Source organism: Grammomys surdaster, unplaced genomic scaffold, assembly GCF_004785775.1.
Source record: "Grammomys surdaster isolate TR1022 unplaced genomic scaffold, NIH_TR_1.0 126531, whole genome shotgun sequence".
Lineage (NCBI taxonomy): Eukaryota > Metazoa > Chordata > Mammalia > Rodentia > Muridae > Grammomys > Grammomys surdaster.
Window position 1 is genome coordinate 16,839,738 of NW_021621323.1, and position 25,125 is coordinate 16,864,862.

Sequence of the window (25,125 nt, forward strand, 5' to 3'; positions counted from 1 at the left end):
GGAGAGGAAAGGAGAGGAAAGGAGAGGAAAGGAGAGGAAAGGAGAGGAAAGGAGAGGAGGAGAGGAGGTTTTCTTTCCTGTTTGAGCTCCGGTACTATCTTCCTTTGGTGATGAATGGTGATGTAGAAGTGTAAGCCTCTCCAGGTCACTTTTGGTTATGATGTTTTCCTATAGTGATATTCCTAACTAAGGAACAGCATTATATGTTAGAATTAGAGATAAATGGGCTCAGTGCGTAATCATATAGCCACATATGTTAACAGAGAGAGAGACATATGTTCAGTGGGCAATACTGTATGCTAGCAGATTTAGAGAAACCTGCACTGAAGCAAGAGGATATGTGTATGTGGAGATACAGAAAATCTCAAAGCTGTTAAAATAAAAGGGGGGGGGGTAGAGTCACATGTACAGTGTTCTTCCACTTCTACGCTTGTGGTTACAGACTTAAAGAGAGAATGCCTGTATATAGTTGCTTTGACATAAAATGTTTCTAGAACACATGCGTGACATAGGGTTGATAGTAGAGAGAAATTGTAATGTAGATTTGCAAGAGGAATTGCTGGAAAGCCACATAGTGACCAGTGCTGTGGCACAATAAAGCACGGTTCAGAGGACAGCGGTTGACACGCTTCACACACAATGAGAATGAAGGCATTGAGTGTATGAGGAGCGTGCACTTTCAGTTTTACAGCTAAGGTGCTTCTTACCTGAAGGTTTAGCCTGACCCAACATCCTCCATGTGGTATCTTAGTAAACAGAAAACAAGTGCAAAGTCAGATTGAGAGAATAGCTGAAAGGTACAGAAGACTCCGGCCTTTCTTCCTCCCCCATTTCCTTCCTGCCTCCATTAATAAGGCAAATTTTCTTTTGAATGGATGGCATTCCCCAGTTGTATTAATAAAACTGTTTATTCCAAGCTGTATAGTACTTTCAGAATTTCTGTGTGTTTAAGGTCACTTGATTATGATAATAATAATAGTAATAACAATAATATAATGTTGAAGCAAACCATTTTCTAAATTTTTCTGTAAATCAGGCTGTTTGGCACTTTAATCAAGAAAAATATAAATTTTAGTTTTATAACATCAAGTCCCTTGGCTCTCTTCTTAGCAGTTCATGCCATGTGGAAGGGCTGGTGATTCTACCATGTGAATAATGATAACTGCTGGTTCCTCTGAACAAGGTGGTTTATATAGTTCCTAAGAAATTGTTAGGAAACATAATATAGAAAAGTATTCCTGTAGAACAGTTTCTTTATAAATAACTTCTTTTAAGAGATTTAAAGAACAACCAGCTATGAGCCAAACATAGAGTTCTCATTACAAATTATTTTTAAATCGATATCTGACCTATTTACAGTCTTCTGTAAACTAAACTCTTACCTGAGCTAGAGACCCCTGTTGTCTTGATCACTGTTCCATCTCTGTAAAGAGACACTATGACCATAGCAACTCTCATAGAAGAAAGTGTTGAATTGGTGCTTGCTTACTGTTTCAGAGGATTAGGCCATTAGCATCATGGTGTGGAGCATAATGGCACACAGGTAGACATGGTGCAGGAGAGGGAGCTGATAGGTCTACATAATGGCACACAGGTAGACATGGTACTGGAGAGAGAGCTGGGAGGTCTACACATGAATCCATAGGCAATGGGAAGAGAGAAACACTGGGCTTGGGCTTTTGAAACATCAAAGTTCACCCCCAGTGACACACTTCCTCCAACAAGGCCACACCTCCTAATCCTTCTCAAATAGTGCCACTTTCTGATGACTAAGCATTCGAATATATGAACCTATAGGGGCCATTTTTAGTCCAACCATTATACTTATGATGACATCTTCCCAGTACTGCAGGACAATAGCTTGTCTTGCCTGAAGAAAATGGACATTGCTGTTCTGACTCACAAAATTTAAGCTTTTTAATATTTTGTTCCATCTACATTTTTACACAGCTTCATGCTGACCTGACTCTTATAACTGATATTGTCTTGCCCTGTTAGGCCCTGGAAAAACTACTACTCTTAACTTATTTCATGCCGGATTTCATTTATTTAAACATCATGTATCCAAAGTCACTGGACTGGGACTCAAGTAGGGTCCCAGAGATCAAGAAGCAGCCTGTGTGGGTCTGAGTTAAGCCCTCTGCAAATATGTTATGGTTGTGGAGTTTGCTGTTCTTGTGGGATTCCTCACAGCGGGATCAGGGCTGTCTCTGACTCTTTTGCCTGCCTCTGGGATCCTTTACCTCCTACTGGGTTTCCTCATCCACCCTTCAAGAGGGAATGTGTACCTGGTCTTAGTCTAGCCTGTAATACTATATTTGCTTGGTGTTCCTGGGAGGCCTGCTCTTCTCTGAGAAAGGCAGGGGCAGGGTGGATCTGTGGAAAGGGGAGGCATGGAGAGACTGGGGAAGGAGAAGAAGAAGAAACTGTAGTCAGAGGGTAATATATGAGTGAAGAATATATTTTTTAAAAGTATGTTTCAATTGAAACAGTTACTTGCAGCTTGTGTGGAAGCAACTCATCACCAATTTCTCCCCATAAAGGTGGGGCACCTCGAGTTGTTTCATGGATGTCTAGTAGGTATTTTTCCTTCATTCTGCTCTTTGTCGTCGTTAGAGTATTTATTCTCTACAAAAAGAAATGAAATTCTGAACTAACTTGGAATTCCCATGACTTCTCATAAAACACTGGATTAAAGGAGCTATCTTAAAATAAGAAAATAAATATTTAAAATTTTGTTTTAAATGCTCAGAAACATAGCAAGCACAGCAAAGGAAACAACTCCATGAAGGAAGATCCTAACATGGAAGGAAACTTTCGCCAGTGTGAATTTGATGGGAAATTAATATCTAGAATGAAGAAACAACAAAACAACTCCAAAAGTATCCAGTCAGTAAGTAGGACAGTGATTTAGAGAGCTTCTGGGAGCCTCCCAGCCCAGAGAGGGTAATGGCAGGAGCACAGAGTAGGACTCTGGTGATGGCTTTACAGTCCAAGGGTCTCAGGGGTTTTTAGCTCTCTGACCTTACTGGAATGCTTATGATAACTTCTAAAAAGTCCTAAAAACTTGCTTGCTATTTCTGAGGGTAAAAGACTTCTGGTTTAGGTGATTAGTTTAACAGCTGAGGATTAAGCAATGTGGCCTTTGGTCTTTTTTTTTTTTTAATTTATTTATTCCCACCAGAAGAGGGCATCAGATCCCATTACAGATGGTTGTGAGCCACTATGTGGTTGCTGAGGATTGAACTCAAGACCTCTGGAAGAGCAGTCAGTGCTCTTAACTGCATGTGGCCTTTGTTCTATCTCAGAAGGAACTGCTGAGCTCTAACTTTTGCCTGCTAGTCTGAAGTCCCAGGAAGAAAAAAGGACACTTAGAAGTGGTTATAGCTCAGTGGTTAAAAGCACTGACTGTTCCTCCAGAGGTCCTGAGTTCAATTCTCCACAACCACACATTGGCTCACAATGATCTGGAATGGGATCTGATGCCCTCCTCTGGTGTGTCTGAAGACAGTGACATTGTACACACATACATAAAAAATAAATAAATAAATCTTTAAAAAAAGAAAAAAGAAAAAGAAGTGGTCATAGCATTTATTACTAAGTTGTTAAAAGTTTCCTATGAAAGCTATCTAAGGGGGAAAAGTGGAAGGATCCTAAGCAAGGGAAAGGGAAAAAATTCTACTCTATCTGGGGAAAGGGAAAAAAAATTCTATTCTATCTCTCTCTCATCTCTTTGTCCTCAGTACTTATACATCTTTCAGAATGCTTAATCATATGTTACAAAGTTCACAAGTTCACACCAAAAATCAAATCATAAATTGAAATAGAAGTTTGTAACAGAGAATGTTTACATATATATCCATTAGGACTAATTATCTAGCTAAACATCCATCACCTGTCTCAGCTCTACAGGTTCACTGAAGGTTTAAAACCATAACTAAGTTATTAGTGAAGTTTTGTATAGATAAACCCACTCAATACTTTATCTTTTGTCCTAGCACCTATAATAAATCGTTAGTTCCCTTATTATGACTTTTGGTTAATTGTTTTACAACCTCTAGGAATGTGCTCTGAGTAGGAGAAAGTCTAATTACTACTTAAGAGCAATTAACTGGTGACATTGGGAGACTGGCAGAGTTCTCATTGCAGTTTTGACTATCAGAAAAGGACCTAATAGCATCCCCACTATAAAACAACTTAATAATCATTGATATAATTTTAGGAATTCTTATAGGATCATCATTAAGCCTTAAGAAGTCATCTATTTGTCTATATAGCATCACTAGTAGACAGTATATATGGGTCTGCATAGATCTGCTCCAAAGGGGTGGGCTATTACTTAGTGATTGTTGTATATGTTTAATAATAACAGGAAAAGCATATTAATAGCAGGAATCTTTCCTAAAAGGAATCCCTTACAGCCTTGCTGAATAAGAACACACCTGTCGCAGATTATATAATAATCCGAAGCAGGCCATTTCAGGATTATCACCTGATAGTGATTAGCTTGTCCCATTATGGCTCCTGACAGAGAGATCTCAAAAGTAGAGACACTAGTGGCCAATCAATACATGAAAAGTTGTTGAGCAACCGTAGATATCAGAGAAATGCTAGTAAACAAATTCTGCATTGTGAGTCTCTCACCCTCATCGAAAAGGCTGCCTAGTGGGAATGTAAGATATCCACTCTAGAACTCATGTGGAGGCTCTGCACAAAACTCAAAACGGAATTTAGCTGTAGCATTCATAATTAAATACGTTATTTGTGTGTTCATTTAAACAATGATAGTAAATAAATAAAGCAGAAACTTTGGCAGAGAGTCCCTGCCTTTTGGACATGTAGTACTTTTTTTTTTAATTCACCAAATAAATTAACTAGTTCGATGTGTTGTTTTCCCCTAGCAGGTGGGATTCAGTCCTATAAGCTCCTATCGGTGGGCTCAGTCTTTGTGATTGCTAAAATTCAACTCATTCATGTATAAGCCAAAGTCAGATTTCCAAGCAGTCATATTTTTTCAGCTACCAAGTCTCTGAAGTTAAATTAGATACATCCTCAAACAATTTAATTCAATTTCCTTTCTATATTTTCATTATGTTGTGGGGTCAGTGCTCTAAAACTAAAAAGAAGAAAAATGTTTCCTGCAAGAGAATAAGACATTTTCATTGCAAAACTGAGTAACACGTTTGTGGTATGTATCTGGCTGCATAAGAAAGGATTCCTTCTAATTACTTCTAACCAGTGTAACTGTGTTCATTATTCTGTCACTGAAAGTCTAGTGGCACAAGATCAGCCGTGTCTGTTCTCTAAATAGCTGAAGGAAGGTGTTTCAGAATAATGAGAAACATCAGAACAAAACAAACCATGGACACATTGTGAACCTTAATTGAAAATCGGTGGTGTAAGCATTAGAGCTACTGCAAGAAGTGTCAACGTTTGTTCTGAAGCTGAGCAAGAGCAGTGCATTCTGGTGACTTTACTTCTGTTATCCAGCCAAAACAGTCACTCATCGGTCATTAGCTTGTAACCAAAGGGCTGAAGTTGTGGTTCTGAATGCAGAGCCTGAAAAATTAAGCCAGTAGTGGTGAAGACAACAAAACACGTCAAGTTAAATTGCTTTAAATGACATTGACCTCACCCCTGTACCTTTGAAACCTGTCCCTAGTTGAGAGCAATTGATTCACCCTTGTGGCTCTCTTTTAAAGCTTGTCTGATCTCAAATTCAAAATGCTAAGGCCTGTCTGGTAATCATCCTGCAATGAGGTTTTCCTCTGGGGTTATTAAATGATGAGTAAGGGAGAAGGTGCGGGGCAAATATTAAAACAGAACTCAGTGAATGTAAACCTTTGCAATCAAAGTTGCATCTGTTTGATGCCATTGGAAGCAATAAAAAGGAGTGAAAATGGCTTCAACATAAAACAGGATAACACAAAACATGGATGATGTGCCAGACTCTCAAAATTCTCTTCTCATTTGCCAGCTGTATCGTTTCTTCTCTCTTACCTGCATAACCCCGCTAGAGAGTGACCAGAAACTTTAGTAAGCAAGAGAAAAGGTTAAATCATCACTGACTGGTGCTTACTTTTTTGTCCCTGGTAGCTTGTATAGCACCTTCCACACTATAAAAAGAAGACCATATTCAATGATGTAGATTTCAAGTCTATTCAACAAACCCTAGCTACCTATTACATGATTCAAATTTTAAATATTTCTTTAACTATTCAGTGAAGGCAAGAACATAGTCATTGATCTTGGTGAATTCATATTTCACAGCAAGAACTATTGTTGTGAACCTATAAATATTAAAGGCAATATACTACAATCATTGTTAAAAGAGATCACAAAATCCAGTTGGGATGTAAGATGTGAATGAAGTGGAAACGTGAGAAGGTAGATCAGGAGGAATAAATCAGATGCACAAATGCAGGGTGCAGTCCCTGGAACAGAAAGCAAAAGATGATAAACGGAAACATGAGAAGGAAGGAAGAGTTTAGTGGACTCTTGAAGTACAAAGGGTGTGACCTGTAAGGTACTATATGTTTTAGAGATCATGTGGCTATTCCACATTAAGATGTACTGCAACTGTAATAGACCACACCAGATTTGGGAGACCTAGTCTTTTTTTTTCTTTTTTTTATAATTTATTTATTTTTTTCAAATCGTGATTTTTACTTATTCACACAGGGGTTATAAACACAAGAAGGCAGGACGTGGGGAAGGGGATGACACTGGACCGTGGGTGTTCAGGGGGAATACAGGTATCTTTCAGAACAGAGTATGCCAATGATTCACTTGTCCTTATCTAAGTTGGTATTACCTGCCAAGGCTACCTATTTACAAGGTCTTTGATTGCTCAGGCTGGTAAATTTCCACAAAAGCTGCCTGTCTACAATAGCTTATAGCCATCTGTTTCAATGTTTTTCCACAGAGACCCAAGACTTGGTATTAGTATACATGTATGACAGGCCTATTGCTGATTTTAGGGGAAGACCAATCTTAAGAGTACAGAACACTGCAGGCTTAGACACTTCATGTATGTGCCTAGCTGAGAAGCCAATAGAGCAAAGCTACCATCAGGGATTAAGATTGAATGTCTCAAAGTCAGAATTCTGCCCAAACATAAAGCAGTCTCACTGTTGAAGGACTCTGAACTGCCCTAGACAGGCAACTCAGGTTGATGCTTGTGTCATCATTAACATCCCCACATCCTTTCCTCAGCAGGCACATCAGTACCAGATCCTCTTTGGAGAACACGTGGCCCTGGGAAAGCTCACAAAGGGGGTCATTGTCCAGCACCCACCATGTGACATATATTCATATGGAATCTACTGATAACCACTCATAGTCAATCTGTTTCTAAGTCTGGGCTGTGTAGAACTTTAATCCAACAACATGGCCACTCTGGCAAAGGATCACATCCAAAGACTTTCTAGGTCTATGTAATAGGCTGGAATTCAGACACACCCTGGATTACAGTATAATCTGGCTGGAATACAGATATGCCCTTAGTACACACCTTTAATCCCCTCCAAAAATTAAAGTTAGGTTAGTTTATAAAAGAAAGCAACCATGTTTGAAAGTGACATCTAATTGAGGGGCAGACAAACTGACAATGCAGAGGAAGATTTGACAGAATGAGTCAGAGATAGGATATACTCAACTCTCAAGAGAACAGATATGAAAGAGAGCAAATTTAAGAGAGCAGTGCAGAGAGAGAGAAAGAGAGAGAGAGGGAGAGGGGGAGGGAGAGAGAATGAGAATGAGAATAAAAGGAGAGGGAAAAGGAGAAAGAAGTTTTACCAAGACATTTTACAGAGACAGATTGCAAATGGAAACAGAACAAGCCAGAGAATGAGAAGGAGCCAGAAGATTAGAAGAGATTGCTTAAGTTACTTTGAGGCCAAGCACAGCAACTCATCAGAAGCTGAGAGAATCCAGATTGGCTCAGTCAACATGGAGAGTTATTTGAGCCAGAACAGCTGAATCGAACCAGCCAGCCAGAGTTCAGAAGAGCTAGAAAAAGTACTTTTATTAGGCATTAAGTCTCAGAGGCTGAAACATTCTTGGCCTAGGTTAACAGATAGAGGCTGAAAGTGTAAGCCTTCATGGTTTGAGATTGTACAGAGGCTAGAAGCTTCCAGGCCTTGGTCTAGAGGTGGTTAGTATAGAGAAAGAAATGTTCTGGACTCAACCCAAGCCATGTATTTGAAGTTTGGGTATGGCTTTTGTCTCATCCCTTCATCTGAGGAAATAAAAATTACTTCTACAGGGCTCAGAATGTAGACAAGCATTTCCCTTTCTACAATGTCCTGAAAGGCATCCCTCAGCAGAAGAGGACTGTAAAAGTTAAGATTAATTGAAAAAAAAAATAATGATACATGACATTCCAAGTAGACACTTTGATGTTCACATGTGGAATTTAGAAGAAAGATACAGATGAGAGGGGCTTGAAATTAGTGAGTCAACAGTGATTCCATCTAGGAAAAGACCAAAGCCCATGGAAACAGCTACTCTGTACAAGCAACACAGGAAGAGGAGTTAGTTAAGGAGAGCAATGAAGGAGTAAGAGAAACACTTGTAAAAATTAGAAAAAAATAATTGAAACATTGTCAAGAACATCAGATGAACCTGGAGTGAAGATTAACAAATGCTGGCACCTTAGAGGCTACCATTCGAAAGGCATGTTTCTTTGGAGGTAAGATGGAAAGCCAATGCTAAAGGTCTCCATGGAGGTGATGAAGAATGACCACCCATGTCCTTCTTCAAAACTCTTACCTGGAAAGAATGATGTATAGAAAGCAGGAGAGTTTAAGAGTGAGCTCACATGAGAGGGTTTCCAAGATGTTTTCAGGCTATAGAAAAGAACCAAGAGACAGAGCTGAAAACACAGGAAAGCAGACAAACAATAGATTATAAGAACTCATGGTGTTTAGATACAGATAGTCAGTGAGAAATATACTAGTCTTGAATGAGAAACAATATGTGTATTCCCCCTGTAGCTACGGAAGAGAGGGGAGTTCCAAAAAAATGTTAATAGGAAGCATTGAGATTTGAGTTCCTACTTGCTGATTTGGACTTCTAGTATGGTTAGATAGAGTAAAAAAAAAATTGAGTCAAAGGCCCCAAGAGGGATCCAAGTTTGAAATAACGGCTAAATAGAATGGAAGAGTAAAGGCACAGAAATGAAAAAGAATACCCAGTAATATTCAAGTGAGAGTGGAGATCATCTCCGTGGTCAGGAGCTCTCGCTGCACAACCATGAGGAGCTGATTTCACACTGCTGACACCCATGAAACAAGCTGTGCAAGGATGGATTAAGCCCCAGCACTGTGAGGCTCATGACAGAGAGAGATCACTCAAGGTTGCCGACTACCAGCCTAGCCAAAAAGTGCAAGCTTTCAATCCAAAGAGAGATCCTGCCTCAGTGGCAGAATGAGGTGGAGAGTGATGGAGAAAACTCAGTGCCCTCCTCTGGTCACCGTATACTCCTCAGTCTACATACCCACTCATGTCCCTGTGAACTCATCACATACACAAAAGAACTTGGGCTGCCAGGGAGAGGAGTCGGCAAGTAAAAATGCTTGTTCCAAGACCAAGGAACAGAATCCAATCCCAGTTAATTAAATATCTTTAAGAAAAAGGCAAGGAAGCAGAAGATTGGAGCCATACACTAACATGTTAATGGTAGCTGCCATTTTGTTTTCTCTGACGCTGGAAATAAATGGGAGAACTACTTCCAAGTCTCATATTGGCAGGTCAGTGACAAAGATAACTTAAGAAGCTGTGAATAAAAGCCACAAGAGAAGTTCAAGTCATTGGCCATAGCATCTTGCCTGGTAGAAGAGATTCAAAGATGGATGCAGAAAGGGGAGTGTTAAGAGATGTCAGATCTGTGCTGGTGAGCTGCTAGGACACTGTCATAAATAAGAAATGATGTTTCTTCAAACTCACAGAAGCATCAATGACTAGAGTCCTATAAAAACATATTACTTGCTATGCAATTGCTATGCAACAGGCTGTGGTGCGAGTTTCTTTATGAATGTGATGACAACTGTAAGTCGGTATTGCTCATGGTGTTTGTTCTAGATAAAATCCCGAGAACTGAAAACTTTCAAAGATCTCAGAGCCACTGTTTCTTACATAATAGGCAGGACAAAGCTACAGACATAAAGATATTGTGTATCATCAAAGGGAACAAGAAAGTGTCCAGGAAGAAAATAACTGGAGGGGAAAATGCCACAGTAGGGTAAGAGGAGAAAACGTGTGATGTCAAGTTAGAGGAAACAAGAATAAATCCTTGAGGGAATATTTTATTTTATTTTATTTTATTTTATTTTATTTTATTTTATTTTACTTTATTTTATTTTATCTTGGCTTGTTTTTTTAAAGAATTTTTCCATTCTGTAATAACTTAGCAATAATTAATTAATTTGGTTGTCATATATGTAATTTCAAGACTGATCATTTGGTATTGGAAAGCCAGTTGAGGGGACTTTTCCCTGGGGAAAACTTTTTCTCCCACTCTCAATATTCCTTACTTGCCTGTAGTTCTTTGTCTAGAGGTAGGAATCCTTGAGACCCCAGTCTTCCCTGTAAGCCTAATCTGTTAGAGTCACCCTTGCTTAGGTTTTATGTAGCCATGTTTTTGAAACTTCATGCTGTAGCTTCCCTAACATTTCTAGAAGACACAGTTCCCATAGCCTTTCCACACTCTTCTACAACGATCCCTGAGCCTTAGGTTTTGGAGGAGTGTTGTTGATGGATCAGTTAGAGCTGGACACCACGAGATCACTTGTCTTCTGCTTTTTAATCAATAAGATTTTCTGTGGTAATCTCCATCTCTTGAGAATAGAAATATCTCTGAAGGGGGGCAAGAGCTACACTTACCTGTAGGTATGAGGATAAATATTTAGAATACAGTTAGAAATTGTGCATTTTCAGTAATGTGATGCCTGTAGGTTCTTCTCCCAGATCTACTACATCACTATCCCCAAGCATTTCCAGTACTGAGCATGACTTCTTCCCTGTTGGGTGATCCTTAAGCTGACAGTGATCACTAAGACATGTGGGCCATGCCACTACTGCATCTTTAGAGTGTCATGTAGTTGGAAAAAACAAAAACAAAAAACAAAAACCCTTTCTGCATTCATGGGTCTACCTGTATTCCTTACAGGAAACATCTGCTTTAGAAACTGTTCAGTGCTCAGCTAGATAAAATTCATCCTTGCTATAGATGAAGCTGATGAAGAATGGACCTGCTCATTGAAAAAATCCACAGTAAATGTGGGAAATTTTTATAATAAAGTAAAGGAGCTTAGTATAGGTTTTGATAAAATTGATCTGGGATATAGAATGGACATTTAGAAAGTCTGAATGAATTCAAGCATTTTTGTTGGTTATCTGTGGGTAAATGGAACAAATTCTTCTGTCTATAACAAAGCAAGTAATTCATGTGGTAAGAAGAATTCCCCCAAGCATGGAGTGTTGTGTGACATATAGTTGTTGACATCTATAGGTACATTAGCTTGTTTGGATATTGGTTGCTTCACTCTTTGGAAGCTCACAAGGTGCTGGTACCATGAAAGCTTTCTGGGAGGAAGGTTTCATGTCAGATCCAGTTAGGATTCTCTAAGTCCTGTGTCTGAAGTGAATGTGTCTTCAGCAATTGGGATTTATCTTCCACCTCTGCAAGACAACCAGAGGCAATAGCTAGCCTTCTGACCAAATGTATTCTCTTTATAGGTTTGTTCTCACCAATCCTATTGCTTGTTGCATATGACTTGTAACTCCAATTTTTAAAAATGGAGAGGATACTTGTTTGGCAAAAGATGGGTGATATCCATTTCTGAGAGGACATAATGATCCGTTAAAAAATACCTTTGAAAGAAATTGAAGTGTTTTGTATTCTGATGAATTGCACTCCCTTTTGCCTTCTACTTTTTTAAGAGCATAAAGCAAACTCCAGGCTGAAGTCCAAAATCTAAAAGGGCCAAAGTTCAAAAGACCTGAGTTCAGTAACTAGAATCACATACAAGAAGGCTAGCATGGGCTATGTGCATTGTACTTTGTATTATGTTAGGTTGGCACACAAGAGATGGAGTTGAAAATCTAAGAGATGTGCTATGCTTACAGACTAAGAAGTTTTTCTCTTATAGGGTATCCTGGTTGGTGATGTTTTGTTTTGTTTTGTTTCTGTCAACTTGACACAAGCTAAAGTTACCTAGAGAGAGAAAAATGCCTACATCAGATTATCTGTAAACAAGTCTGTAGGGCATTTCCATTATTAATAATTTATATTGGAGGTACTAGCTCACCAGGAGTGGTGTCACACCTGAGAAAGTGGTCTTGGGATCTGTAAAAAGTTAAACTGAGCAAGCCAAAGGAAGCAGACAAATTTGTATCATATCTCTATGCCTGCTGCTCCATTTCTGCCTGAGGTCCTGCCCTGACTTCCCTCAGATAGAATGTGATCTGAGAGTTGTAAGATGAAGTAAAGCCTTTATTTTCCAAACCTGACAAAGACAGGGACTACATTCAGTACTTTAGAAATATTGCCTCAGTTCTTTCAAATGACCTTCAGTTTCAGAAAAGCAATATCATTAACTAGCTCATAACTCATTTTGGATAGCCTGTCTTTATCAATACTGGTGCCATTTTGTTTCCTGTAGTTATGGAAGTAAAAAAGTAGATATCCTGTTTCATCACAGTACAAACTGTGTTTCTGTGATTGAATAGCAAACTCAGGTGCATTAGAGTCAGAGCATGGCACCACAGCACCTCTGTTTTTCACTTTCTATCCAGCGCAAACACAATTCAGGGAGGTGTGACAAGTCACTAGCTCTCTCACAACAATAAGGAAAAAATGGAACTGGCATGTCAATATACATCTTTAATTAATGCACTTACAAGCAGACCTGAGTTCAGTAACTAGAATCACATACAAGAAGGCTACCATGGGCTATGTGCTTGTACTCCCAGTTCTGGGAAGGCAAAAACTGTGGATCGGAAGGGCTCACTAGATAACTAGCCTCCCTGTTGGGAGAATCCCAGTGAAGTGAAAAACAATGCCTCAAAGGAGGGATGGAGGGTGAGACAGACAGCATCTGAGGAACCATACATGAGGTTGATTTCTGGCCTCTGCTTCTACACATGAACCTGTGTGAGCACACACAAAGCAGGAAATGGGGGCAAAATGTTCCAAATGTCAGAAGAGAAGGGGTGACTAGAATTGAAAGAGCCAACCAATAGTGCATAACTGTAACTCTAACACCCTGAGACACTGTGAAGTTAGGGCCAGCCTGGGCTATGTAGTGGGACCCTGACTCAACAAGAGAAAGAGGAGTCACCACAGATTTGTGGCTATTTTAAGAGAAGTAACCAGAAAGGTAATTTCTTAAAGCTTCAGTTTTCAGAGTCAAAATAAAAAAAATCACATGAATTGTTAGTAAACCATGGCTGCATTGACACACTAGTAACTAGTTAAAATTCACCTTCCACATATTTTGTTCATGGTCATTCTAAGCTCTTTTCATGAAGAGGAGGTAGAACATAACTGAATAATTGTGTTCAGAACTGGAGGTTTTAAAGGCAGTACCCAGCAAACAATGGAAACAGAAGCAGAGACCCATAGCCAAACATTAGAAGGAGCTCTGGGAGCCTTGTGGAAGAGCTGTGGGCAGGATTGAGGAACCCAGAGAGGACAGGGACTCCACAGGAAGACCAACAAAGTCAACTAACATGGATCCTTGTGGGATCCCAAAGACTGAACTACCCAACCAAAGAGAAAGCATAGTCTGAACCTAGTCCCCAGTAGCAAATGTGCAGCTTGGTCTTCATGTGGGTCCCCCAACAACTGAAGCAGCCTTGTCTGGCCTCAGTGGGAGAGTCCTGCAGTGACTTGATGTGCCAGAGGGTGGTTAATACCCAGGGAGGGGGGCTTCCCTCTCAGAGAACAGGAGTGGGGAAAGGATATGTTCAAGGGGTACTGGAAAGAAAAGGGAGGTAGATATTAGGATGTAAAGTGAATAAAATAAATTTTAAAGATACAAAAAAGAAAAGAAGGAAGAGGAAGAGAGAGAGAGAAAGAGAGAGAGAGAGAGAGAGAGAGAGAGAGAGAGAGAGAGAGAGAGAGAGAGAGGTGGAGCTTCACATTTGAAAGCCTGGGGACTCTGCCCTGGGAAGTACAGAGTATTGATGCCCCGCCCTAAGTTGTACAGATCTCATTTTGTGCATCATGTCAGACCTCAATGAAACTTTTTCTCATATTCTTGCCACTTGATTTTTTAATTTTCTTGGATATTTCTTTCAGTCATTTAAACAATGACCTGCTGCATTTTTTTTGTGACTATTAAGTAATCACACAACACTCCACACTTGGGAAAATTCCTCTTACTACATGAATTACTTGCTTTGTTATAGACAGAAGAATTTGTTCCATTTACCCACAGATAACCAACAAAAATGCTTGAATTCATTCAGACTTTCTAAATGTCCATTCTATATCCCAGATCAATGTAATCAAAACCTATACCAAGCACCTTTACTTTATTATAAAAGTTTCCCACATTTATTGTGGTTTTTTTTTTCCAATGGGCAGGTCCATTCTTCATCAGCTTCATCTATAGCAAGGATGAATTTTATCTAGCTGGGTTTCTAAAGCAGATGTTTCCTGTAAGGAACACAGGTAGACCCATGAATGCAGAAAGAGTTTTAATGTGTTACACGACACCGTGTGGTAATGTTACAGTTCTAAGAAATGTAAACCAGAGGACAGTTAAATAACTTCATTAATTATGTATATGCTTAACTGGAAACACTACAACATAAACCAAGTTCAATAGATTGAAATTATAAAATCCCACTCATGGAATCTTACATCTTCAAATGGTTGACAGTTTGCTTTTCATGAGGCCATTGTGTGTGAGTGCCTAGGCTGTGTTATTAAGGATTGGCTTACTGTACCCAGATAGTAATGTAACAATGGTTTTTTCTTAAATAATTAAAAATTATTTTAGACTCATTTTTGTTAGGAAATATGCCTTATCAATAATATACTTCACTGCACATTAATATAATGAGAGTTTTTAGGTTATATACAAAATCTTAAAACAGGTCATGATAGAAATCCTTATATATAGACCATTTCATTTTTTAAAAAGTGTCTAATATTGCTATGATCATACCGCCCTCTGGTGTTAAAATAACCTGTTTATTTATGTCAAAGTTCATTTGTCTTTTTCAGATCAGCATTTTCATGACCCATTTGTCTAACTATGGAAACGACAGACTGGGACTATATACATTTGTGAATCTAGCCAATTTCGTGCAGACCTGGACCAACCTGCGTCTTCAGACACTGCCTCCAGCTCAGCTGGCTCACAAGTATTTTGAGCTCTTTCCTGATCAGAAAGACCCTCTCTGGCAGGTAAAATCAGATCGATAATGGGTATAAATAATTAATCTCACAAACGTGGTTTGTAGTTCCATGAAGTTATTCAAATTCGAGAACTCAGAGCATCGATGTGAAACTGTGCATTCGGGAAACATTAAGATTTGAGAAACTATTTCCTACTGAATTGTAGGCCTACGTCATTACTACACATTAAGCTACATTTTCTGTTTCTTTTCCCATTAAAAGGTATAGGATATCGGTGTAGGGTTCTGTAGGTGGTGGTATATTCAGTCAGGGGTGAGAAATCAATTTTCAGGCTGTCCTAAGTTGAAAATAGAAAATGATAAACAAGTTGTGTGTTAGGCAGTCGGCCACTAGTCAGACACACACAGAGACACACAGACACACACAGACACACACACACACACACACACCTCTAGTTACCAGTCCATGGTCCATGTTAGCAGTTAGCATCTCTCTGGAGTGAGCCCAGTGCTAATAGCTTATATTACTCTGCAGCTGGCTTCACAAGCATCGGTTCTTCTTAGCGACTACAATTTGCCTCGTGTCAGACACTTGAAAACACATACATTTTTCCCACTAATTTCACACCTTATTTTAAAACTGAAATCATTATCATTGTGGGAGAGTGGTTTAAAACAGTTATAAAGAATAACAACCAAAAGAAGTACATTGCTTTTGTCTTTACTACAGATAAACAAATTTATTTAATTCACATGTCTATAGTGCTAACTGGCCAGAAGGAAAAAGCGGGCCTGTTAGTTCATTCAAGAAATAGTACTTAAGAATGCTGTTCTTATGTGCTAGTGTGTTCTAGACACAACTACACCATCTGGCTGGCTTTAAATAGACCAAAAAAAAAATAGCCTGTCTAATAACACTTCACCTTCATTTTACAGTTCTGCTAAAATTTGGTACTTTTAGCATCATAGTTGGCAAAATTACATATTTAGATTATAGCCACCAAATTTTGAAGGTAACTGGAAGAAATGAACTTCCCCCTTTAAATTAGGATGGCTTGATCCCTCTCCTCTTGAAAAAAAAAAAAACCTCATTTACTTAGAATAAAAATAACATAAAGTCCAGGGTAACCTTAAATGGGGTGATTTTTGTGAATGCTGAGAGTATATCTCCCTTTAGACCAGTGGGTCTTAACCTTCCTAATGCTGTGACCCTTTAATATAGTTCCTTGTGTTGTAATGACCCCCCCAGATTATTTTCATTGCTACTTTATAAATGTAATTTTGCTACTTTTATGAATCATAATGTAAATTACTTTGGAGACAGAGGGTTGCCAAGGGGGTCACAACCTACAGTTTGGAACCACTGGGTTAGAGTATCAGAAAGAATAGTATCTTCTCAAGTTTACTACTTAAAGGGGGGAGGGTAACTGCAGAATTGCCAGGAGCAGGAAAATGTGACACCCTGGGCACTTGGCTGTTTACCACTTCCTCCCTCTCAGCTGAAGGACAGAAAGAAATCCCCCCAGAACTTCAATGATGCCACCTCATGGCTTTTGGTTTCCAAAAGAAACCCCCTAGCATATGGTCCTGTCTTGTCTGGTATCATAAAACAAAGATTGGAGAGGCTAGCTCTCAGATGGATACACACACACAAAACCATCTCTATATTCCTCTCCTATATAGAACCCCTGTGATGACAAACGCCACAGAGACATTTGGTCTAAAGAAAAAACCTGCGATCGGTTACCAAAATTCTTGGTAATAGGACCCCAGAAAACTGGTGAGAACTTTTAATATTATTATTAAATAATGTGAAATAACTAGCCAGTGAGTCCTTCTTTTTTTTTTTTTGTTTTTTTTTTTTGTTTGTTTTTCAAGACAGGGTTTCTCTGTGTAGCCCTGGCTGTCCTGGAACTCACTCTGTAGACCAGGCTAGCCTCGAACTCTCGAACTCAGAGATCCGCCTGCCTCTGCCTCCCAAGTGCTGGGATTAAAGGCATGTGCCACCACTGCCCGGCTCAGTGAGTCCTTCTTGCAGTGGGACCTTGAGCCTCCTGTAAAGCTAATGAAGGAACTGAATACATTCCTCTGATGCAACCTTGTTCAGCTAACCTTGTTCAATTTGCTGCATGCATTTTTTTCTCAAAAGATCGTACTCCAGAAGTGTAGCTAACATTTCTAAAATTAAAACAAATTTTGTGTTTAGAAAGTGATTGATAGGATTTGCTCAAATGCCACGCAAGACATATCTAAGTACCAGGGTCTTTATATGAAATCTTTTCCAAATAGTCTACTCTCCAGATACAGTTTACTTTTCTTGCAGAGGTGACTTTAAAAAGAAAAAAAAAATCTAAAAATGTTTGACAAGCAGAATTCCTAGACATAAACAAAACTTTCTGCTATCAAGGTGTTTATTCACACCCAGGAGGCATCAGTTGCACATTTTCTTAAATCGGTGTGCAGTTTTTCCCTCCATAAAATTCTTGTTTCTGTAAAACTCCGTATTAAAGAGAAGCCCAGTGGAAGTTTTAATGCCAAACATTTGAGCTGTGCTTTGCTTGATAAATTACTCAGGGGCCCTTGGATTCTGGCTTCATAGAAAACAGCCACAGAAACTGCACTGAGTGGTAATCTCCTTGGTCGTCTCCAAAGATAACTAAGAGTTCTATGCAAGGTTTGCAGACTGAGATGCTTCATTATTTTTAATGCCATTTGCAAATAGTCAGAGAGCGCGTGCGGGAGACCTTCCTTCCCTTGTGTGTTCCCTTGCTGATATGTACTGAAAGTCTAAAGGTGGTTAGGAAAACATTGTAACTGAAATATCCTCCATGGCTCCCTCTGCAATAAAGTAACCAACCTTACTCATCATCACCTCTGTCTGAGTCTTGGAATACTCAGTTTGCATTGGAGCTCTGCGGGAGAAGTTGCTTCTCTCACCACACTGAATGCAGACACTGTATCATCATGCTTAGACAGCAGAAGTATTACTGGGCGTCCTAAACTCTGCTGGGTTTTCAAATATTTTTGTAACTATTTGGATATGACATTTGTCTTTGGCATAAAATCTCTCTAGAAAATTATTGTTTCATGGAGATTCATTTTTCCAGGTTTGGGGGATTTTTAGGCATAATTTACATGATCCAATAAATGTATCTATTCTAAATACAGAATTAGACAAATGTTACATGGCTCTGTTTGGGTAGTATTTCCACATAGAATAACTTCAGAACATTTATGAGACCCTGATAGTAAGTCTTTTCTTCCCTAATAAACAGACTAGGAGGCTAAGACATTGAGTTCCCCAAGCTAGTAATACTGAAAATGAAACATAATGCTTGGGCCTAAGACTTGCCTGACTCTTGATCTCTCACTGTGACTCTCCATTGGGACAGTCTGTCCATCTGTCTGTCAGTCCTGTGGTCTTGTCTTCCCCCTCCCACACCCCTGTAAATTTCAGATACTCTTTCACTCTTCTCCTTGTTAATATTTGAGACAACCAATAAAGCAGAAGTGTAGATGTCTCAGAGCTTTGTAGAAGCACAAATTCCTGAGCCACACCTTAGGCCTACTGAGTCAGGCCCCTGGGATGGGTACAGATGCATTCCAGCCACTATGTGACTTGGCTACAGCCAGAATTTGAGGATCAGTGTTGGGTGCTGAAGAACAACTGGTGTTGTCTGCCACATGTCCTTGCATTTCATCTTGTGACCATCTTGATTGTAGGTAAAGCACTCATTGTTTGGCTTAGATATATATTCTTGGTACACTGTGTCTTTTAATTCAGTCTTTAGACAATGTTGTTGACATATTTTAACCACTTTTGTACTGTACAGATATTGTATAATCAAGGGCAATTTTAAAGAAAACTTTGAGTAATAAAAAAATTACCAAATTTTGCACAAATAGCAGCATGGATCGTTGCTGGTAAAATTAGGACAGCACTTTCTGCACCTGAGAGATTGCTCTTGCTATCTTTTGACCTGAAATAAAATTGAGAGACTACAATCCATTGGATCACAACAGTTAGACCTCACGAGTGTGTAGTGACTATAGGCAACACTTATATCCTAGGAATATTGAATGGATAGATAAGGGATACCTTTTGTGATGATATTACAAACATGGTCTCACAGTTGCAAGAAACTGTAAATATTGGGCAAACTAAGTGCAAAATGCCTTTCTTCTCCTGCAGTAGCCTGAGCTCCATACTTTTTTATACCTCCTGATTTATGTGAAAACACTAACTTTACACCTTTAAAAAAAATGACTCCCAAACTGTGTGAGTACCTGTAATGCACCATTCTGTTCCCAATAAATGTAAATGTTGTGCTATGGTCCTGAAAAGAACACCACTTCTCTTAGAACTTAACAGTTTAAATAATTGATGACCATTTATTGAGTGTAGACTCAAGTTTATGCACACTTGTTAAAAGATTAAATTCTTCATTAGCTTTCATGGGCCTCAGGAAGAACATTCTGTCAAAGTTTATAACATATCAAACATTGTATCAAACAGTGTATCAGTTTGGGTGATGAAATATATCAAATAATGGTATCATTCACTTATATTTTTATTTTCTAATTTTAAGAAAAATTGAGTTATAAGATGTCTTTTATTTTATTGTTTGCTTTTTTATTTATTCTTCTCACATGCAATACATCCTGACCACAGTCTCCATTCCTCCCCCACACACTCCACCTCCACCTCTCCCAGATCCACAGCTCTTCTGTTTTCCTTCAGAAAAGAACAGGCTTTACAGTGATATCAACAGAAGATGGCAAGACATGTTACAATAAGCCTGGGAAGAAACTCTCATATCAAGGCTGTCCAGCATGAAGATGAGGGTCCCAGAGCAGGCAAATGAATCAGAGATATTCTCACTCCTGTTCTTAGGAATCCCCTAAGAACACCAAGCCAAACAACCACAACATATCAAGGATATGGGCTGTCTTTTAGCATCATAGAATCTGTGAAATGGCGGATGGGTGGTTTTCTTCTTTCTTTCTTTAAGAAAAACTGCAATAAAGAGAAGGTAACAACCAAAGTCACAGATGACACCAGTGACTAAGTTAACATCAGAAATCCATTTTCCCAGTTCGTTCTCACCTCTCATCCCTCTGCCTCTGCTGGTGAGAATGTGCCTCCCATTTGCTGTGGGTTATCCGTTCAGTTTGCAGGGTAGTACATTGAAAGAATCTGCCTAGGTCGTTATAGTATTGAGTTTATTAGTGACTGAAATACTAACAGTAGGAAACTGCCTTTCCCACTGGTTGATTTCTGATCTCTGCTGTCATTTCAGGTACCACTGCCTTGTGTCTGTTCCTGATTATGCATCCTTCCATCCTTAGTAACTCCCCCAGCCCAAAATCCTTTGAGGAGGTACAGTTCTTTAATAGAAATAACTACCACAGGGGGATTGATTGGTAAGATGGGTTATTAGTATAAATCTAAAAGTATATGTACCATGCAGAGTATAAACTTAGTGCTAATATTTAGAAACACCGAAGTTTGTGGCTACAGATAAAATTCATGCTACACATATTACAAATTGACTGACCAGCATAAAAAGCACAAAAGTCATTCATCTAAAGGCTTTCCAGTTAATGGGAGGGCTTCTTCCCTTGGGAGACCCACATGTCAATTGGTGTTAATTATTCTTGGAGGTAATTGCAGATGTGCATTCAGTGAAATGGTGTCAGCCCCAGGAATGTCACTCTGCCCCTGTGCACCTTTCATGGAGTGATGCTGTGGTCTGAATACCACATTTGCTATCATGTTTTGATGAAATTGGCAAAAAGTAACTAGAAATGGCAATGTGTGTGTATTTCATGAATTATGAAGCTATAAAACAATTTTAAAGGTATAAATAAACTAATTTTTGTCTTTGAGTTCATATTAAAGTATGTTAAGTATCAGAAGAAAATGGTTAAAATCAGAAGAAATAATATATATATATACATATATATATAGTGTAATGTTATATAATACAATAACAAAGCCTCTGTGGCCAGGCTTGTTGCATGATCTCAGTTTTCTAAAAATCAACTATGCCAAGAGGTCCCTGTGATTAATCTGTAGGAAGACTAATGGGTGAGTATCACTTGAGCATCTGTAGAAGTTACGTTCTAATTGTCCCATTGTTTACAGCCAATTCTTCTACGTGTTGGGTATCATTAAGTAATTGTGTGGTGTTAAAAAAGCTAGCAACTACTTCAACCTCTGTCACCACTCTCCCAAGTAGAACAGAACATTGACATTGGGACAAAATGAAAGGAGGAAAAAACTTCTTTAGAAGTAAATCCTAGCAAAACCCTTGGCATTCCTGCAACTTAAAAATACTCAATTTTTTCATCAATTATGTCAACCAAAACCCTTTTGATCATAAATGTGTCAATACTGTAATAAAAAGTAAAATTTCTTCAAATAGTGTATAAGATGACCCATATAACTAAATATAACTCGGTTAGGGTCAGGGGTGTAGATCGGTGGTAGAGTGATGCCTAGTATATTCAGGACCTGAGTTCAGTCCTCGACAGTGCAAAACGTAAGCAAATAAATGAAAAAAAAAAGCAGAAAGCATCATAGATCTGAATACAGCTCACCAAACGTACCCCCAAATACTTTTGATTGACAAATTACACATTATGAAAGGCAATTTATTCAAATAATAGATAATGATAACTATGAGTGTTATTTTATAGCTGTAATTACAGCTTCGTTCTCAGTGGCATCAAATGTGTTCACCGGCAGACTGCCAGGCCTCCCTGGGAAACATCACCCCATCAGCTGTGCTTTGGGGGTTTTGATTCCACAGGGCCGAAGATTGTGTGCCTCATAGTTAGGGGACCACTTTAACAACTTGCTTACACACACGTAATTAATCTAGGTACGTGGATCTGGTTTTGTTTTAAGATCTGCATAAAACTAGGACTGCCTTAACAAACAAGCAGTCTAAGTTTATGAATAGGGTACAAACAAATTAGGCCAAGTGAAAAGTTTTTAATTACATCTTAGACAAAGTAGCCAAAACCTACAGTGAAAATGTCTCAGGAAAACATCTGACTTAATCCTGCTTGTACGTTTTGTGCTTTATGATTTAACATTCTATTTAAATGCATGGGGATGTAAAAGAGATCCAGAATCGTGTGTAGACACCTATAGAACCCTGTTAACCTTTGGAACTCCGACACTTATAACCTGGCTTTGAGTACAATCCATTGAAAATTCTCAGGATCAGAGCTGGGCTAAGGTGTCTCAGTGTGAAAGGAACTTGTTAGAGATGGAGAGGGAACCGGAGGAGTGCTGGCCCATAGTCTGGCTTAAATGACCAGGTCCCATGAAGGAATCTGTCTCAAAAAGAAAATAACAATATGGAGAAAATAATAAAGAAGACACCAGCAGCAGCATCTGATCTCCACATATGCATGAAGGTGTAAGCACACACATGTACACATATACACACACACACACACAGTTGAATGCAAGCACGCACACACACACACATGCACGTGTTTGCATTCGTCTGTGTACATGCATATACATCACATGCAGACAAAACACTGAAGAAGCCATTCAGTGGCAATGCAAGTCACAAATAAATATGTAGTGTTACAAAATTATATCCTTTAAATTTTTTTTTCTGCTAAAATCTTAGGCTTTCAGAAGCCTGAAGCTTGAGGGAGCTATATTCATGTGTAACCACTAAAATTACTAAGTCATTGTAATATGCTTGCTGATTCTTTGGTTATACTAAATACTTAAATCTCCAAGAGTGATCTTACCTGGTGAAACTTCAGGTTCTGTTCTGGAAATGTGGACCAGAATCTCTTGCATTTGCTAATTTACTAATCAAATATCTCTCAAGTTATCTGCACCCTCCACCTCCTAGAGAATGTGAAAATGTAGGCAAACAAGATGGAGCCCGGTTTCTGTGCGAGTCTCTGAGACTAGAGAAAATCGACAGCATAGGTCCAACATCCCCGAGGACTGTAAGGGCTTTTCAAAGCCTGAACTGTTACATGTATAAAAGACAGATGGGAAAGGGCTTGTCTTTCGCTGTTAAAAGCTATCTAATATCAGCACCTCTGTCCTTTTTATTCATTACTTGTTGGATGGTTTTTCAAAAGCAGGTTTGAGATAAGCTTGAGGCCAACAGACACTCATGATAACCCAGCCTCTAGAAGCAGTATAAGCTTCTAAATAAAGAAGGCTAAAATGTGGCACTTCTGGAGATAGAATGTATACCACAAGAAATAGCACATCAAATACCCCTCAAATGTTTTCATCTCTTTTCCTGTAAAAGGAAGCCAAATGACCTGGGCAGCAGGGCAGTCCTGGAACACACAGCAAGATTTTGCTGTTCTAGATGTCTAGATGTCTCTGTTAACTTTGCTTTGTGATAACAACTAGAGTCCTAATAGGAACCCTGGTTAGACAATGTCAGTTGGGCTTAGGGTCACATGAACTTTCCGGTGAAATAAAGCACACTATACACTGAAGTCATCTTGAGAATTATGATGCTCAGGACTTATTGAACTTGGCTCATCCTAAGTGGTGGTGGCCCATGAGCTGAAGGCAGGGTGAGGCCATTATTCTAGTAAAATGTAACTCCTAGAAATTAAATTTGAAACAAAAGCCTTTTCTTCTAAATGGTTTTCCTTCCTGCTATAGAAATACGTACTATCATGAACTGATGTAGCTATGCCTGACCACTTTTTCAGGGATGGAACTTTAAGCAGATGTCAACATCTCTGTGCTTGAGCTGGCAAGTGTTGCTGGGTTCACCCTTGTGGTGATTTGGCTGCTCATTACCCTCTAGGGAACAAGGCTTGAACCTGGGAAGTTTTGATGAGGTTTTATACTAAATTCTAAAGAGAAACATAGCAACATGGTATTTAATATAAATATATAATATAAATATTATATATAAGTAACACCTGATTAAATATATTAGCCAGCCCCAGTGGTTGGAGTAACTATTTTACTATGACAACAAAAACTATCTTGTATGAATTATTTTGAATGCCTTTTAACTAAATGTACATCTGGTTCATGATATTCTCTTTGTTCGGGGGTCTATGTGCTGGTTTTCTGTTTAGATGCATTTCACACAGGAGCTGCGATTTAATTATTTTTTTTCTTATATCCTTCTTGCCCCCAAATTTTTTTCTCTGAAATTAAGAAAAACAAAAAAATAGTTTGTTGGATAACCTTCTTAGTGTTTTGAACATGGTTCCTTTGCCAACTGTCATAGAGAAAAGCTTGGTTGTCAGTTTTGTAGGCGACAGATGAAGTTCTTGGCCACCTTTAATGTCTTCAGACACCAGCATATAAACATAAGGGACTTGTTTTGAAAAAGATACTCCTTTCTAGGTACATGGATTTCTTCCCAGTCCCATCTAATGTCACCACTGACTTTCTGTTTGAGAAGAGTGCTAATTACTTCCATTCAGAGGAAGCTCCTAAGAGGGCTGCTTCTCTAGTCCCGAAAGCCAAGATCATCACCATACTCATTGACCCGTCAGACCGAGCGTACTCCTGGTACCAGGTAAGGAAAAAATGTGCCCAACAAAGAGAAGGAGAGTTTGTACAACAGAGGGTCATTTCTACAAAACGGTTACTTCCCATTGGAGGGAATGGGTGCATCAATCTTCCATGCATATGGAGTTATGCATGTGTCTGCAGCCGTGAGCATGCGTGTGTGTGTGTGTGTGTGTGTGTGTGTGTGTGTGTGTGTGTGTGTGTGTGTGTGT

The 25,125-nt window shown here is 39.0% G+C and overlaps 1 protein-coding gene across 3 annotated transcripts in view; it reads left to right on the forward strand.

The window, feature by feature from the left end:
- Positions 1-25,125, forward strand: part of Ndst3 (N-deacetylase and N-sulfotransferase 3) — a 161,410-nt gene that overhangs the window by 111,004 nt on the left and 25,281 nt on the right. For 2 of the 3 annotated variants that reach the window (XM_028760430.1, XM_028760432.1), the window contains 4 exons: positions 15,239-15,421; positions 17,056-17,152; positions 20,673-20,796; positions 24,746-24,920. In XM_028760430.1, coding sequence (XP_028616263.1) covers positions 15,239-15,421; positions 17,056-17,152; positions 20,673-20,796; positions 24,746-24,920 — 579 coding nt within the window. The remainder of the gene's footprint in view (positions 1-15,238; positions 15,422-17,055; positions 17,153-20,672; positions 20,797-24,745; positions 24,921-25,125) is intronic. The other variant, XR_003710383.1, reaches the window with a different exon arrangement.